This window comes from Macaca fascicularis, chromosome 3 (genome assembly GCF_037993035.2).
Source record: "Macaca fascicularis isolate 582-1 chromosome 3, T2T-MFA8v1.1".
Lineage (NCBI taxonomy): Eukaryota > Metazoa > Chordata > Mammalia > Primates > Cercopithecidae > Macaca > Macaca fascicularis.
The window spans coordinates 84,700,698-84,712,817 of NC_088377.1; the positions used below are offsets into that span (position 1 = coordinate 84,700,698).

The 12,120-nt window shown below is 50.5% G+C and overlaps 1 protein-coding gene across 2 annotated transcripts in view; it reads right to left on the reverse strand.

Annotated features, from left to right (window-relative positions):
• The window catches only part of ADCY1 (adenylate cyclase 1), a 145,560-nt gene that overhangs the window by 61,390 nt on the left and 72,050 nt on the right, over window positions 1-12,120 (reverse strand). For both annotated transcript variants that reach the window (XM_005551302.5, XM_045389098.2), the window contains exon 5: window positions 5,056-5,183. In XM_005551302.5, coding sequence (XP_005551359.4) covers window positions 5,056-5,183 — 128 coding nt within the window. The remainder of the gene's footprint in view (window positions 1-5,055; window positions 5,184-12,120) is intronic.

The window sequence follows — 12,120 nt, forward strand, 5'->3', positions numbered from 1 at the left end:
AGGGCATCTCTGGGAGAGGAGCAGAGCTGGTGGTGTGTGTCAGAGGAGAGGGATATAAGCAGAAGAAGGTGGGTGAGCACAGACCTCACACAGAGCAATATCTCAGTGGGGGAGAGGGACTCAAACCTGAGTATCCCCCAAGGCAGGCCCCAGGGAGGGGTTCAGGCCTCATCTGACTTCACCAGCAGGAGAAAACGCCCCCTTCTTTCTGCCCCAAGAGTGTCACACATGACTTCCATGTATGTAATACAGAGAGGGAGCATTGGGAAGCCTCAGACTGAGCCTCTCATCGCATGGAAGGTCAGAGATTGACACAGGGACTGATGTACTGCCTGTGTCCCTGCAGCCTGGGCATTGCAGGGAGTCCTGCAGAAATCCCATTGGAAATTCAAGGTCAAGGACTGGTCCCAAACCTCAGGACACAGGGCCTGGTCTTGTCAGCCTGGCTGCAGCAGCTGGGAGACTGGTCCTGCCACCCTCATCTTTCCAATGCTCTGTGGGCTCAGAGACAGGATGTCATGAGGTGGAAAAGGCCAATTTACAGAGGGGGAAAACTGAAGCTCCAAGACAAAAGGGACATGTCCAGGGTCACACAGCTCTTCAGGAGCAAGACCAGCAAAGTCACCAAACTCGCTGGACAGTTAGGATATTTCTCATCCCATCTTCATCTCTCCTATAGACAGGAACCACCTGGCCCAAACAGGGAATGTATATCACTTTTAAAGTATTCACTAAGAATCATACCAATAAAAATTAATGGGCACTTCCTTAAAATAGTATACCACACTCCTAAATAAAGCCCAAGTTTGAGAGAGAGGGGGATCTGATCTAGTGATGGAGGTCAGGCCAAGTAAGCTAGGGGCAGGGCCAGACTGCCCAGGGCCAGCTGCAGGAGCCCAGAGCCTTGGAGATGCCCCAGCCCACTGCTCTGGCCTCTGGATGCTTTGGCTCCCAGCGGGCCCAGGCTGGCTAAGCTGGGTAGCTGAGGAAGGTACTGGCCCTGGGATCCCACTTTCAAGTCCAGCATTCTTCACTTTGTCTTTACAAAGAGATGCCCCTCCCTGCACTTCAGAGGGCCTCTCTCAGCCCCACCTGGATTCACACTGGAGCCTCACTAGGCCCATAGGCATTTGACAAAATGGGTCCCAGACTCTTCCCAAATGACTGATCTGCATGAAAAAGGACTAGATGCTAAGCGGAGGAGGCCTAGGTTTAGAGATCAGAAAAGGAAAATATATCTATCCATTTTTCCCATAGGAATAAACATTCTTCAAAGTGATAAAACAAGATCTTTCCCACTTGATCAACAAGGGAAAGACTTTCTCCAGCCTCAGAAATCAAGACCCAGCTCTGGCTGCATGCTTGCCTGCACCTGCAGCAATTTCTTACTTGTGCTACCAGCAAAGCATTGGCCTGAAAAGAGGCTGACAATGGAGCCCCAACCCTCACCCTCTATCAGAAAAGCCTCTGGAACCACGGAGTCTGCATCAGATGCTTCAAGAATCTTCCAACCAGCCAAACCATCCTGATATGATTTGGCTGTACGTCCCCATCCAAATCTCATGTCCAGTTGTAATTCCCAATGTTGGGGGAAGGACCTGGTGGGCGGTGATTGGATCATGGGGGCGGATTTCCCCCTTGCTGTTCTCATGATAGTGAGTGAATTCTCACAAGATCTTGTTGTTTGAAAGTGTGTAGCTCTTTCCCCTTTGCTCTCTCTCTCCTGCAGCCATAAGAAGACATGCTTGCCTCCCCTTTGCCTTCCACCATGATTGTAAGTTTCCTGAGGCTTCCCCAGCCATGCCTCCTGTACAGCCTGTAGAACTATGAGTCAATTAAACCTCTTTTCTTCCTAAATTACCCAGTCTCAGGTAGTTCTTTATAGCAATGTGACAACAGACTAATGCAATACACGTCCCTTATGTGCCTTAGGATTTCCTCTGCCCACTCAGAATTCCCCAAGCCTGGAACAGACTTCTCTGTGGGCCTTGGAAAGGGACATATCTGACCTGCAGGCCCCTCTCCTTCCTGGTCACTCAGGCACTGAGCCTGCCACCCAGGGCTCTATCAAAAGAGGAAGTCAGTGGGTAACCGCTGAAATTAGTGTCTTGGGGCATAGCCCGCTCCCTTGGAGATGGAAAGGGCTTTCTGGAACAGAATCAGACTCAAGACAGGAAAAAAATGCAGTTGAGAGTACAGACCTCACTACTGAGGAGTGGCAGGGAGCAAACAGAACCAGTGTGCACAACTGTGAGGCTCAGCATGGGCCCTGAGGGGAAAGGTTAGCTCTGGTCACTTTACCTGTTCACCTGAAACTTTGTGTTTCCAAAGTTTCAAATAAAACACTCCATTCCAAGGTAGGAAGAAGAGAAAGACATTATATAAAGTGTCCTCCTCTGCCTGGGCAAACTCCCCCTGTTGATAAACATATTCTATCCTGCATGTGCAAGGCAGGGACACACACAGCCCAATGTGGCTGCCAAGGGATGCCCCAGATGCCTAGATGGTCCCAGTAGAAGGCCGGCCATGCAGAGCACACACTGGTGGGTCCCAGGGTCTGTGACAGTCTGAGGAGGAAGAAGGGTTTGTTTGGCTGGGAGGCATCTTCCGCACTCAGTCTTTGGTGGCTTTTCTTCTGGTCCAGAGCCAAGAAGCTGAGTGACAGGAACTCCGGTGTGTAGAGCTTCCTGAGGCCCTGGGAACACTCTGGTAATCAGGAGCCCAAGCAGAGAGCAGCTACAGGAGGCCCAGGAAGATGCCCCTGGCACTACAGTAGACCAGTTTCAGGTAGCAGGGCCAGAGATGTGGAGCTGGGGGAACCAAAGCCTGGAGAATCTCACAGACTGAGAGCCAGCAGCTGGAATGCCAGGAGAGCCGGCCAAGAGGACACAGGTTCATGGAGCAAGTGAACCAGAAAGTGGAGTAAACCAGGTGAGTTTGCAGCTCCAGGCAGCTCCAGGCCAGGTGCAGAACCAGAGGGCAGACGCCGGGCTTCTGGGCAGCAGCCAGGAAGAGGCGTGCCCGCAGAAACAGCTTATAACCCATCAACATGCACATCGAGCAAGGCAGAAACAGGAGTAGAAGGAAGGACAGCAGCCTTTAAGGCCCAGAACCTCAAGCAGGAGATGGGGTGTCACTGAGCACAGGAGCATTCGCAGCCAAGTGAAGAGACCAGGGGCCAACAAGGAGCAAGGAGCACCAGACCCCCTCAGGAGGACCCTGGTCGGCACAGGCAGGGTCACCAACCTTCAAGGGCACAAGGCCATCCGGTTCAACTCCTCAAGCCACCTGGTCAGCCAGGTCAGCTCACATCATTCAACTCTGCTTGTGTCTGTGCTCAGCACTGAATGGGGGCTTCCCAAATATTTACTAAGCAAATGGACTGACATCTGTCTCCTTAGTGCATCTACCTACAGAGCCTCATTTTCGCCCAAGGAGATCACACAAAACCAGATGTGATATGATATATGATCTATATATATACAAATAGCATATGATATGATATGTGACATAATGTGATTTATGACAATGTGATATGATGATGTGATCTATGATGAAATATGAAAGACAATTATACGATGTGTGATATTTGATACAACATGTGACGTTATATGGTAGATGATGTGATATGTGATATGTTATATTACATGAAACACAACATGGCATGTAACATATGACATGATACGACATATGATCTACAAGTGATACATGATGTAAGGTGATGTATGATGTCATCTAAGATGCAACATACAATATATATGATGTGCTGTGATAATGTCCCATGCTTTCAGAGAACAAGTGATGGTCATCACCTCTAAGTCTTCTCCAAGCCAGGCATCCTTCCTTCCTTCCTGCTTCTGCCCAGCATCTCCTCCAGCCAGGCTGCTTTTCTCCGGGACAATGGCTCTCTGTTAGGCTGTGTGCTGAGGTCAGCTGAGGGGGCTTTTCTACTCTCAGTCCTAGACCACACTCCAGACCAGCCACCTCGGGCTCTTTGATTCATCAGGGACTTTGGTTCTCACAGGCGACTCTGACACGAAGCCATATCGGAGAACCGCTGCCCCGGAGGGCTCGGCTTTGCTCACACGTCCCTGACATGCAGATGCCAGAAGTGGGCGCAATGCTCAAGGTGCTGGCCTCCTCCCAACAGCCTCTTTCCAGTCACACTGTCTGCAGGAGCACCGCACGGGGCAGTCCACGGGGCAGCCCACGAGGCAGCGATGAGGCACAGGGAGCCAGCAGTCTCGCCCCATCTCTCAGCCTCACTGGCTGGGTGTTTGCCTGTGCATCCTTTCACCCGCAGCTACCCATCATCTCCCTACACGATTCTTATGCTACTACTTTCCCACTCCAGGTATGAAGCTATGCCCCATCCCTGTTGGCCCCATCTCGTTGGAGCATACCCACTTCTCCACATTTGGAGATGTCTGTTTGGATCTACACTCCATACATTAGCTCAGCCTTCCAGCTCCACACCTTCCCTAACTTGACAAAAACATCTATGTCTTCATCCCAGTCTCTGATAAGGACAATGACAACATAAGACTGACCAAGAAATGGGCAGGCCTGTCCTCACAGGTGTAATATTCATCCCATGAAGACTCACCTGCCCGGATCCCAAGCCTGTCTCCCCACACAGAGAGCACCCGAGACCCAGTCACCTTGCTGAGTGAAGAGAAACATACACATTTACTTCCGTTTAATAGAGAATTCAGCTAGATTGGGGTCAAACCTTTCTGAATGTCTTATCTGGTTAAGCTAAAAATGAATTTATTTTTGCATGACTCATGCATACCTGACAATACGCAGAATTCCTGTGGACAAAGAAATACAGTCACACATGAAATGTACAGGCGGGGAATCATGGAAGCATCCTTTCACGCTTTCCTGAACCCGGCATCCTCCTAACGCTGGCATCATTCTCTACAGCCTCAGACCCACCAGGACAAAGCGAGGCCCTGAGAGGGGAGCCCACACAGGGCAGGTGGCTCAGCTTCCAGGATTTCGATGTGTAGACGCCCCAGGTCACTCCTCTCAGCCCCATGGTGTACTTACGTGATGGTATCAATCATGTCGAGCCCCATCTCCACGCAGCAGTGGGCATGGTCAGTCTTGGGCTGGGTGAGTCCTGACACGCAGTAGTAGCAGTCCCCGAGAATCTTGATGCGACGACAGTGGTTCTCCTTCAGGGAAGGGGAAGGCACACGGTAAGAAGACAGCACTGCAGTGGCTGTGAGCACCTCTGCTGGCTCCACCACCTCTAGACACTGGTGGCCACAGAGCACTGACAAGACACACTGCACCTCGGCCAACACCTTCCCACCCAGGCCACACCCTTGTGTGGTCACCACAGTCTTGAGGGCTGGGACCAGGCTCACATCAATCTCCTTCTCCCTTTCCCCATACCTCACATATGGCCTCTTTCCCCTTGGGGGGTCCATCCCTCCTGTCTGCTTCACTGAGCCAACTCTACAGGATGATCCTTCAAGGTCCAGCTGGAATGCCACCTCCAAGGCGCATCTTCCCCAACTCCCTTTATTCCCACAGCACCTCCCTTAACCGCCATGCAGACCATCACGGACAGCCCTCCAGAACGTGCTAGATTCCCCCCAGCAGCTGCTTCTCCCCAGGAAGGGTGGACCTCTCACCCATCTGGGTGTCCCTGGGGCTTCTGACCTCCCCACCCATAGGGCACACTCCCCGGAGGCAGAAGACACTAGCCAAAGCCGAATGTCCATCTGCTCATCTGTACAGTGGTATGAATAGGAACAGCAGCACCAGCCTTGCAGGGCACGTGGAAGGTGGAGAGAGTTAACTCTAAGACCCTGTATTGTCTTACTTGGATCAATCAGTGTCAACTAGGATTATCATCATGACTGTTGTGTTTTTTTTGTTGTTGTTGTTGTTGAGACAGAGTCTCGCTTTGTCGCCCAGACTGGACTGCAGTGGCCGGATCTCAGCTCACTGCAAGCTCCGCCTCCCGGGTTCACGCCATTCTCCTGCCTCAGCCTCCCGAGTAGCTGGGACTACAGACGCCCGCCACCTCGCCCGGCTAGGTTTTTGTATTTTTTAGTAGAGACGGGGTTTCACCGTGTTAGCCAGGATGGTCTCGATCTCCTGACCTTGTGATCCGCCCGTCTCGGCCTCCCAAAGTGCTGGGATTACAGGCTTGAGCCACCGCGCCCGGCCTCGACTGTTGTGTTTATTTCAGGGACAACATTAAAACAGCAGCTTTAAAACATTTCCATTTCAGGACCCCTTTATGTCTTGAAATCACTGAGGACTCACTAAAAACAAAAATCTTTTGTGTAGGTGGGTTATAGCTACTGACATTTAACAATAAGAATTTTTTCGTGTACAAATGCATTTAAAATAATAGTGAATCCACTGCAGGTTAACACAGGTAACATTTTATGAAAAATTATGACATTTCCCCAAACAAAAGACAATGAGTGAGAAGCACAGAATTGCAGTTCACTTCTGCGAGCCTCTGTGGCGCCGCCGTCTCGAGGGCAGACAGTGGATTCTGTGACCCACTTCTGCATCCAGCCTTCATGCTGTGCTGTCTCTGCAGATGCCCGGGAAGGAACCAGCCTCACACAAGCACAATGCTGGATGAGGAAGGACCTCACAAGTCCCCTGAGATGGTTTTATGAGGCCACAGAACTCCTCCAGCCACTCTGAGAACACATCGGTGGCTTATATTTAATGTGATCTTTTGGTTTCTTACAAATGACTGGGGCCGCAGGTCCTCTCGAATGCTGAGTTAACACAAGTGCATTTGGGATGAGAGTTACCAGCTCTCATGATCCCTGTGCTCACCTGTGCCCCACATTCTTAAAGAAGAGGAACCAGGGCCAACACAGAGTGAGTCAGGGCAGGGCCAGGCCACACCGACCGCTGGGAGCCCCAGTTCCCAGGCTGAGCAGGGATTGGCCAGCAGCTGAATGGCCTGTCCACGGAAGTATCTTCCCAGAGCTGAGTAGACAGCTGATGACCCTGCTGCTGTCCTGAGCTGCCCTCAGGCCCGGAGTTGCAGGGACCTTGAGAGATGATCCTGGCCACTGCCCAGCATCAGAGACGGGGGCACTGTTGGGCATACAGTTGGCTCTGTGCCCAGCTCCTTCCACCGCTGAGCCTCCCTCAGCACTCCAAGACTGTGGACAGGAGATAAGGGGAGGAGGTGATCAGAGACTTCAGTCTGTAAGATGGACACTGAGGCCAGCCTTGTAAAGCCCAGGGGACGAGTCTGCTCCGTCAGGGCCCAACAGGCTCCTCCTGCTGACAGGGAGCTGGTCACAGAGAAGCTGGTGATAGTCCAAAGACGTCCAGGGTCTGGCCGCTTAGTGTCTCCTCCATCTCTGCATGACTGTGATAACTACTTAGCCCTTAGAACCCTGGCCTCATCTGCAGAAGGGGGTCTTCCCACCTGCCCTCATCCCCTGGCAGGCTGAGCTGCAGCTGACATGAGCCTGTGTCAGGGGCCTGGGAGCACGAGTTCAGAGCTGGGTAGGTAGGTCCACTCCACCCAAGGGCAGGCTTCTTGGCCCAACAGCTGCTGTTTCCCAGGCGTCCAAATGTTTCAAAGGGGTCAGGATGTGCCTGCTTGGAGGCTAGCTGTGGGGACCAGTGATGATCTGGGCAAGGGTTTCCGTGCAGTGGCTGGCACCATGGTTACTGTCACTGCAGCAATGACAGGGCCTGGGACCACAGTCAGCGCTCACAGAAGGGACTGTGTCCTGTCCCAGAGAAGGTGCAGCCAAGAAGCCACAAAAGTGACCCGGACACAGGGTTGCTGCCTGGTTCCAGTGCCAGCCCCTCAAGGCCCAGCCTGAATGACCATTCACTGGACCCCAGGGTGCGCTGCCAGCGCCAGTCTCTGTCCTGCAAAACTGAAGACAGGGCCCCTCACTAGGGATGCAACCGGCCAGTCTTCTCAAGCCATCCTCACCAGAGCCTCCAGGCCCACAGTCAGCTCTGGGCTCCCTCCTAGGACACTGCTCTGTCCCCAGTGGCACTGCCCTGGCATGCCCCGTGCATTCAGGCCTGCTTCCAAACATCCCCCAAATGTCCCCAACGGTCAGAAGCAGGCCTGAATGCACGAGGCCTGCCAGGAAGGAGAAGCGGCCACCCCTCACACTCAGGCTTCCTCCGCCCAGCCCTGCCGCTTCCCACCCCCTCCCTGAGATGAGAAACCCCGTGAGCACTCACAACCTGTGACGATGGCCCTGACACATCAGGATTTCTTCTCAGAGGTCCCAAAGGAGGGCTCAAGACCCCTCTGGGAGCCCACAAGAGCCACAATGCCCACTGGCTGTTGGAACTCTTCTTGCACATGGTTTTGGAAGGGTTGCCAATCCCCAACTGTAAGGACCTGTGCTCTTGCATCGAGAGGACTTTGATGCGGGTCCCTGATCATCCCTGCATCTCATGCGCAGGAGTGGACTCAGGGATTGTGGGCAACTGCCAGTGTCCCTGCCCCCACCTCAGCTCTGAGCTGTGTTTCCAGCATCTTTCCAGGGTCTGATGGGTACCAGGGCCTCCTGGTCATCTCTGTGAGTCCAGAACAAGCCTATTCCTGGAGTGGGACAGGTTGCAGGACAAGGCTGCTAAAGGGATGAGTGTGCATGAGTGAACAGGCCAGTCAGATCTGATGGTAGCAGGGCTCCAGGGTAAAAGGCAAAGGAGGGGCCTGTCAGTACAGCTGCTCCAAACAGCCCACCCTGTCAACCCAACTATCCTATTTGACACCAAGACTTGGCATGGCCACCGCAGAAAAGGCCATTGCTGTGGGGCTGGCTGGGGTGGAATCATCAATTACCATCCCTACAGGAGTCCTATGTAAAAGGAGGCATAAACAGCACATGGGAATGAAGGCCAAAGAGACACCCACGGAGCCTCAAGTGTGACCGTCACTGCATGGTGTGGGCGAGCTGTGAGTGGGGAGAACCTATCTCTGCATGAGGACCAAGGGCAAAGCCATCTAGCACAGACTATCCACATGCACACAGTCATGTGGAAGGCCTTACAAGCACATGAGGGCTTGTGTATTCTGAAGAAATTGTCCAGAACAGTTGTCTTTAGAACAGCAATCCTCTCCTGGAACCTGGACAACATATACTATACACACACGTGTGCACAATTCCAGCTCACCCAGCATCACACATGAGTCTCTGGAAACTGTTCTGAGATGCAAAGCTGAGGACCCTCCTGGGCCCTCATGGTGTCCCTTTCCCACCCACCTGCATCACGCTGGCACTAGTGGAGACAGTTTAGGACAAATGTTGAATACACTGCTTTATTTTGTCTTTAATCTCAGAGGCCCTGGCTTTTGTTAGCAAGCTTAAGAGATCAAAAAAGGTATTTCTAATTGGTTTTAGTGTTTCTGATTTTAGACTCTTTTGTATAAATATGCAAAGTCAGCACCTAGAGTCCACTGCAATAAGCACCACAGGAAGTGTTGTGTCTTCTCCAAAAGAAGAAAGAAGATGAGATGGAGGGTTGGCAGGGGCTCAGAAGCATGTTCAGCCCTAAGGGACAAGAGTTGCCCCCTCCCTCCCAGGCTTGAAAGGGACAGGACTGCAGGCAGGTGATGTGACAACAGAAGCTTCTCAGTACAACAGAGTGGCTACAGGAGAATTCAGATAGGAAAATTTCCTGATTCACTCCAGGTGTGGCCTAAAGGGCTGCAGCCAGCTCACAGACAGTCTGGGCCCATCATGGTCTTAAGGGTCTGAGCAGGTAGCCACAGGGAAGGGTCTAGAACAACAAGAACTCACATAGGCCAGTACATTTTGACCCTGCCCAGCCCCAGGACCCATCCCAAAAGGGCACAGAGGTAACGTCTAAAAGAAAGCAGAGAGTCGGTGGCTCAGGAAGATCCACTGCCAATTCCAGAGCTCTGACATGCCCAGGCTGCTCTAGGGCCAGTTCTAAAACAGTAGAGTCCAGAGAGGCCAGAGGACGACGCATGGACTCACACACTGCACCCCAATTCTGAGAAAACAGGTACCTGGGAGAAGGAGAGGATGAGAAGCCTGAATCAATCCAGTTTTTGCCTGAAAGTGACCGCATCCAAAACCCAAACCGGCCAAGTCCAATTAACTCTGTAAGACTGGAGTGTTTGGCTCTCAGTGGAAAAACGAAATAAGAAATTTTAGAAAACTCTAGAGGAAGCTTCCTGCTACAGAAATAGGGCAGAAGAGCTGAAACATAAGAACTCTGCAGACACCTGTCCATCAACAGGATCAAATCAGGTCCCCGGAAGCCTCCCCGCCTCAGGGGAGGACTGAAGAATCAGCATGCCCTGTTGGGAAGCGCTCTCCAGGAACAGTTTCACAGTGAATGCACTACCAGCATCAAAAAGGAACAAAAAGGAACCATGGAGGGGCAAAGGGAAACCCAACACAAACGTCTAACTATACACGCAGGACGAACAGTGGGCAGGGGAGGGGTTTCTCCATGTACCTCGACTTCAGTTTTTTACTGTAGAACGAACCATGCAATTACTTTACGTGCCTAAAAAGAAAACTTAAAAACAGTGATACCTAAAAGATCAAAACCAAAATGAAATAAACCTGTTACCAGCATGATCACAGAGAGAAGAATTATTCCAAGCGATGAGAAAACACATATTTGACTGTATGTCTGGCAGAATATAATGCAAGGACAAAAATAACCACAAAGAAATCTCCAATTGCATTCAGCAGACTTATTGTTGAAAATAATATTGGCAATGTTATTTTGAGCCTACTATATATAGAAGGATGAAACAAATAATATTACTGTCATTAGAATTTTCAGCATCACCAAAAAGATACAAATATAAAAATCCAAGGAGTGAAGTGAATTGGAAATATCAATATAAACTCATAATTTATTTTTATTTTCCTAAAAAAAAATCCTATCTCAGTGCCCTAAAAAGCCTCGGACCAATTACAACACAGATTATAGGGCTGAAAAACCATTTCCCACTGAAAGAAACCAGGACTTCTAGAAAAATGCTTAGTGTGAAGATGCTGCTCAGAGATGACTGACCTTAAAAAAAAAAAAAAAAAGACAGAAAACAGAAAGTAACCTGAACAGGCTCCCACTTGCCAAAACAGGAAAGTTAACACCAAAAATAAAAAAAGATGGCAATCGATCAAAACACATCAAATTTTGTAAAATCCATGACTTCATAACGGGGTGCTGATTATTATTTTGAAAACTGATAGTAAAAGTAATCAAACATTTACTATTTTTGAGAATAACCCAGTAGCTGAATAAGTATTCTTTTTTAGAAAAAATCATGAGCTAATAATGCTGAAGAAATTAGGGAATTAAAAACCTCCATCTTGCAAAGTAAATGCAACATAAAATGTCAGCCATGCTTGCAAGGCAGCTGCTATAAAACCATTGGGTGCAATGTGGATGGGAGACCATTGATGGACAGGTCACACGGATAACCACTCCACCATCAATCTCAACCTGGCAAGAAGAAAAGCAGCCAGCACCTACCTGCTAGAGAGAAGCAATGAGAAGTGCACAGCCACCCAGGAAAGGGTTATTAAAACAACAGCAACAACAACAAAAGCAGATCCAAGAAACTACTAAGTCTCCTGAAGATCTACCAGTTCACAGAAGCCGAGGAGAGGGCAGGAGGAGCACATAAAAAAATGTCACAGAGGATGGGGGGCCAAAACGGGAGTGGCACTGTTAAAGATTAAAAGGGAAATCCCAAGACTAGCTAATTCCTAGAAACAGTAAATACTTTCACTTGCAAACCAACCCATCCCCAGTCCATGCCCTAACCACCCTTTGTCTAATCTAACTCTCACCTACCTGCCCTAAATCACCCACTGGCCAGGTACCAACCAGGGCCCACTCCTATAGCCCAGAGCCCATGCACATTATTCAAACTATCTAATCCTAAACCTGATAAGCTGCTTAACCTGCCCCACCCCTTCCTTCCCCTGAAACCACAATGAAGGCTCAAGGCCACACTGTCCCCTTCCTCCTTCTGCCTGCTGATGACCTGGGTGCTCACTGTGTGGCCCTGTTTGGCATGGCGTGAATGCCCTCTGGTCTACAGGCTGTGAGTAATAAACTTCCGTCAACGACACGGCCTGTCTGTGTCAT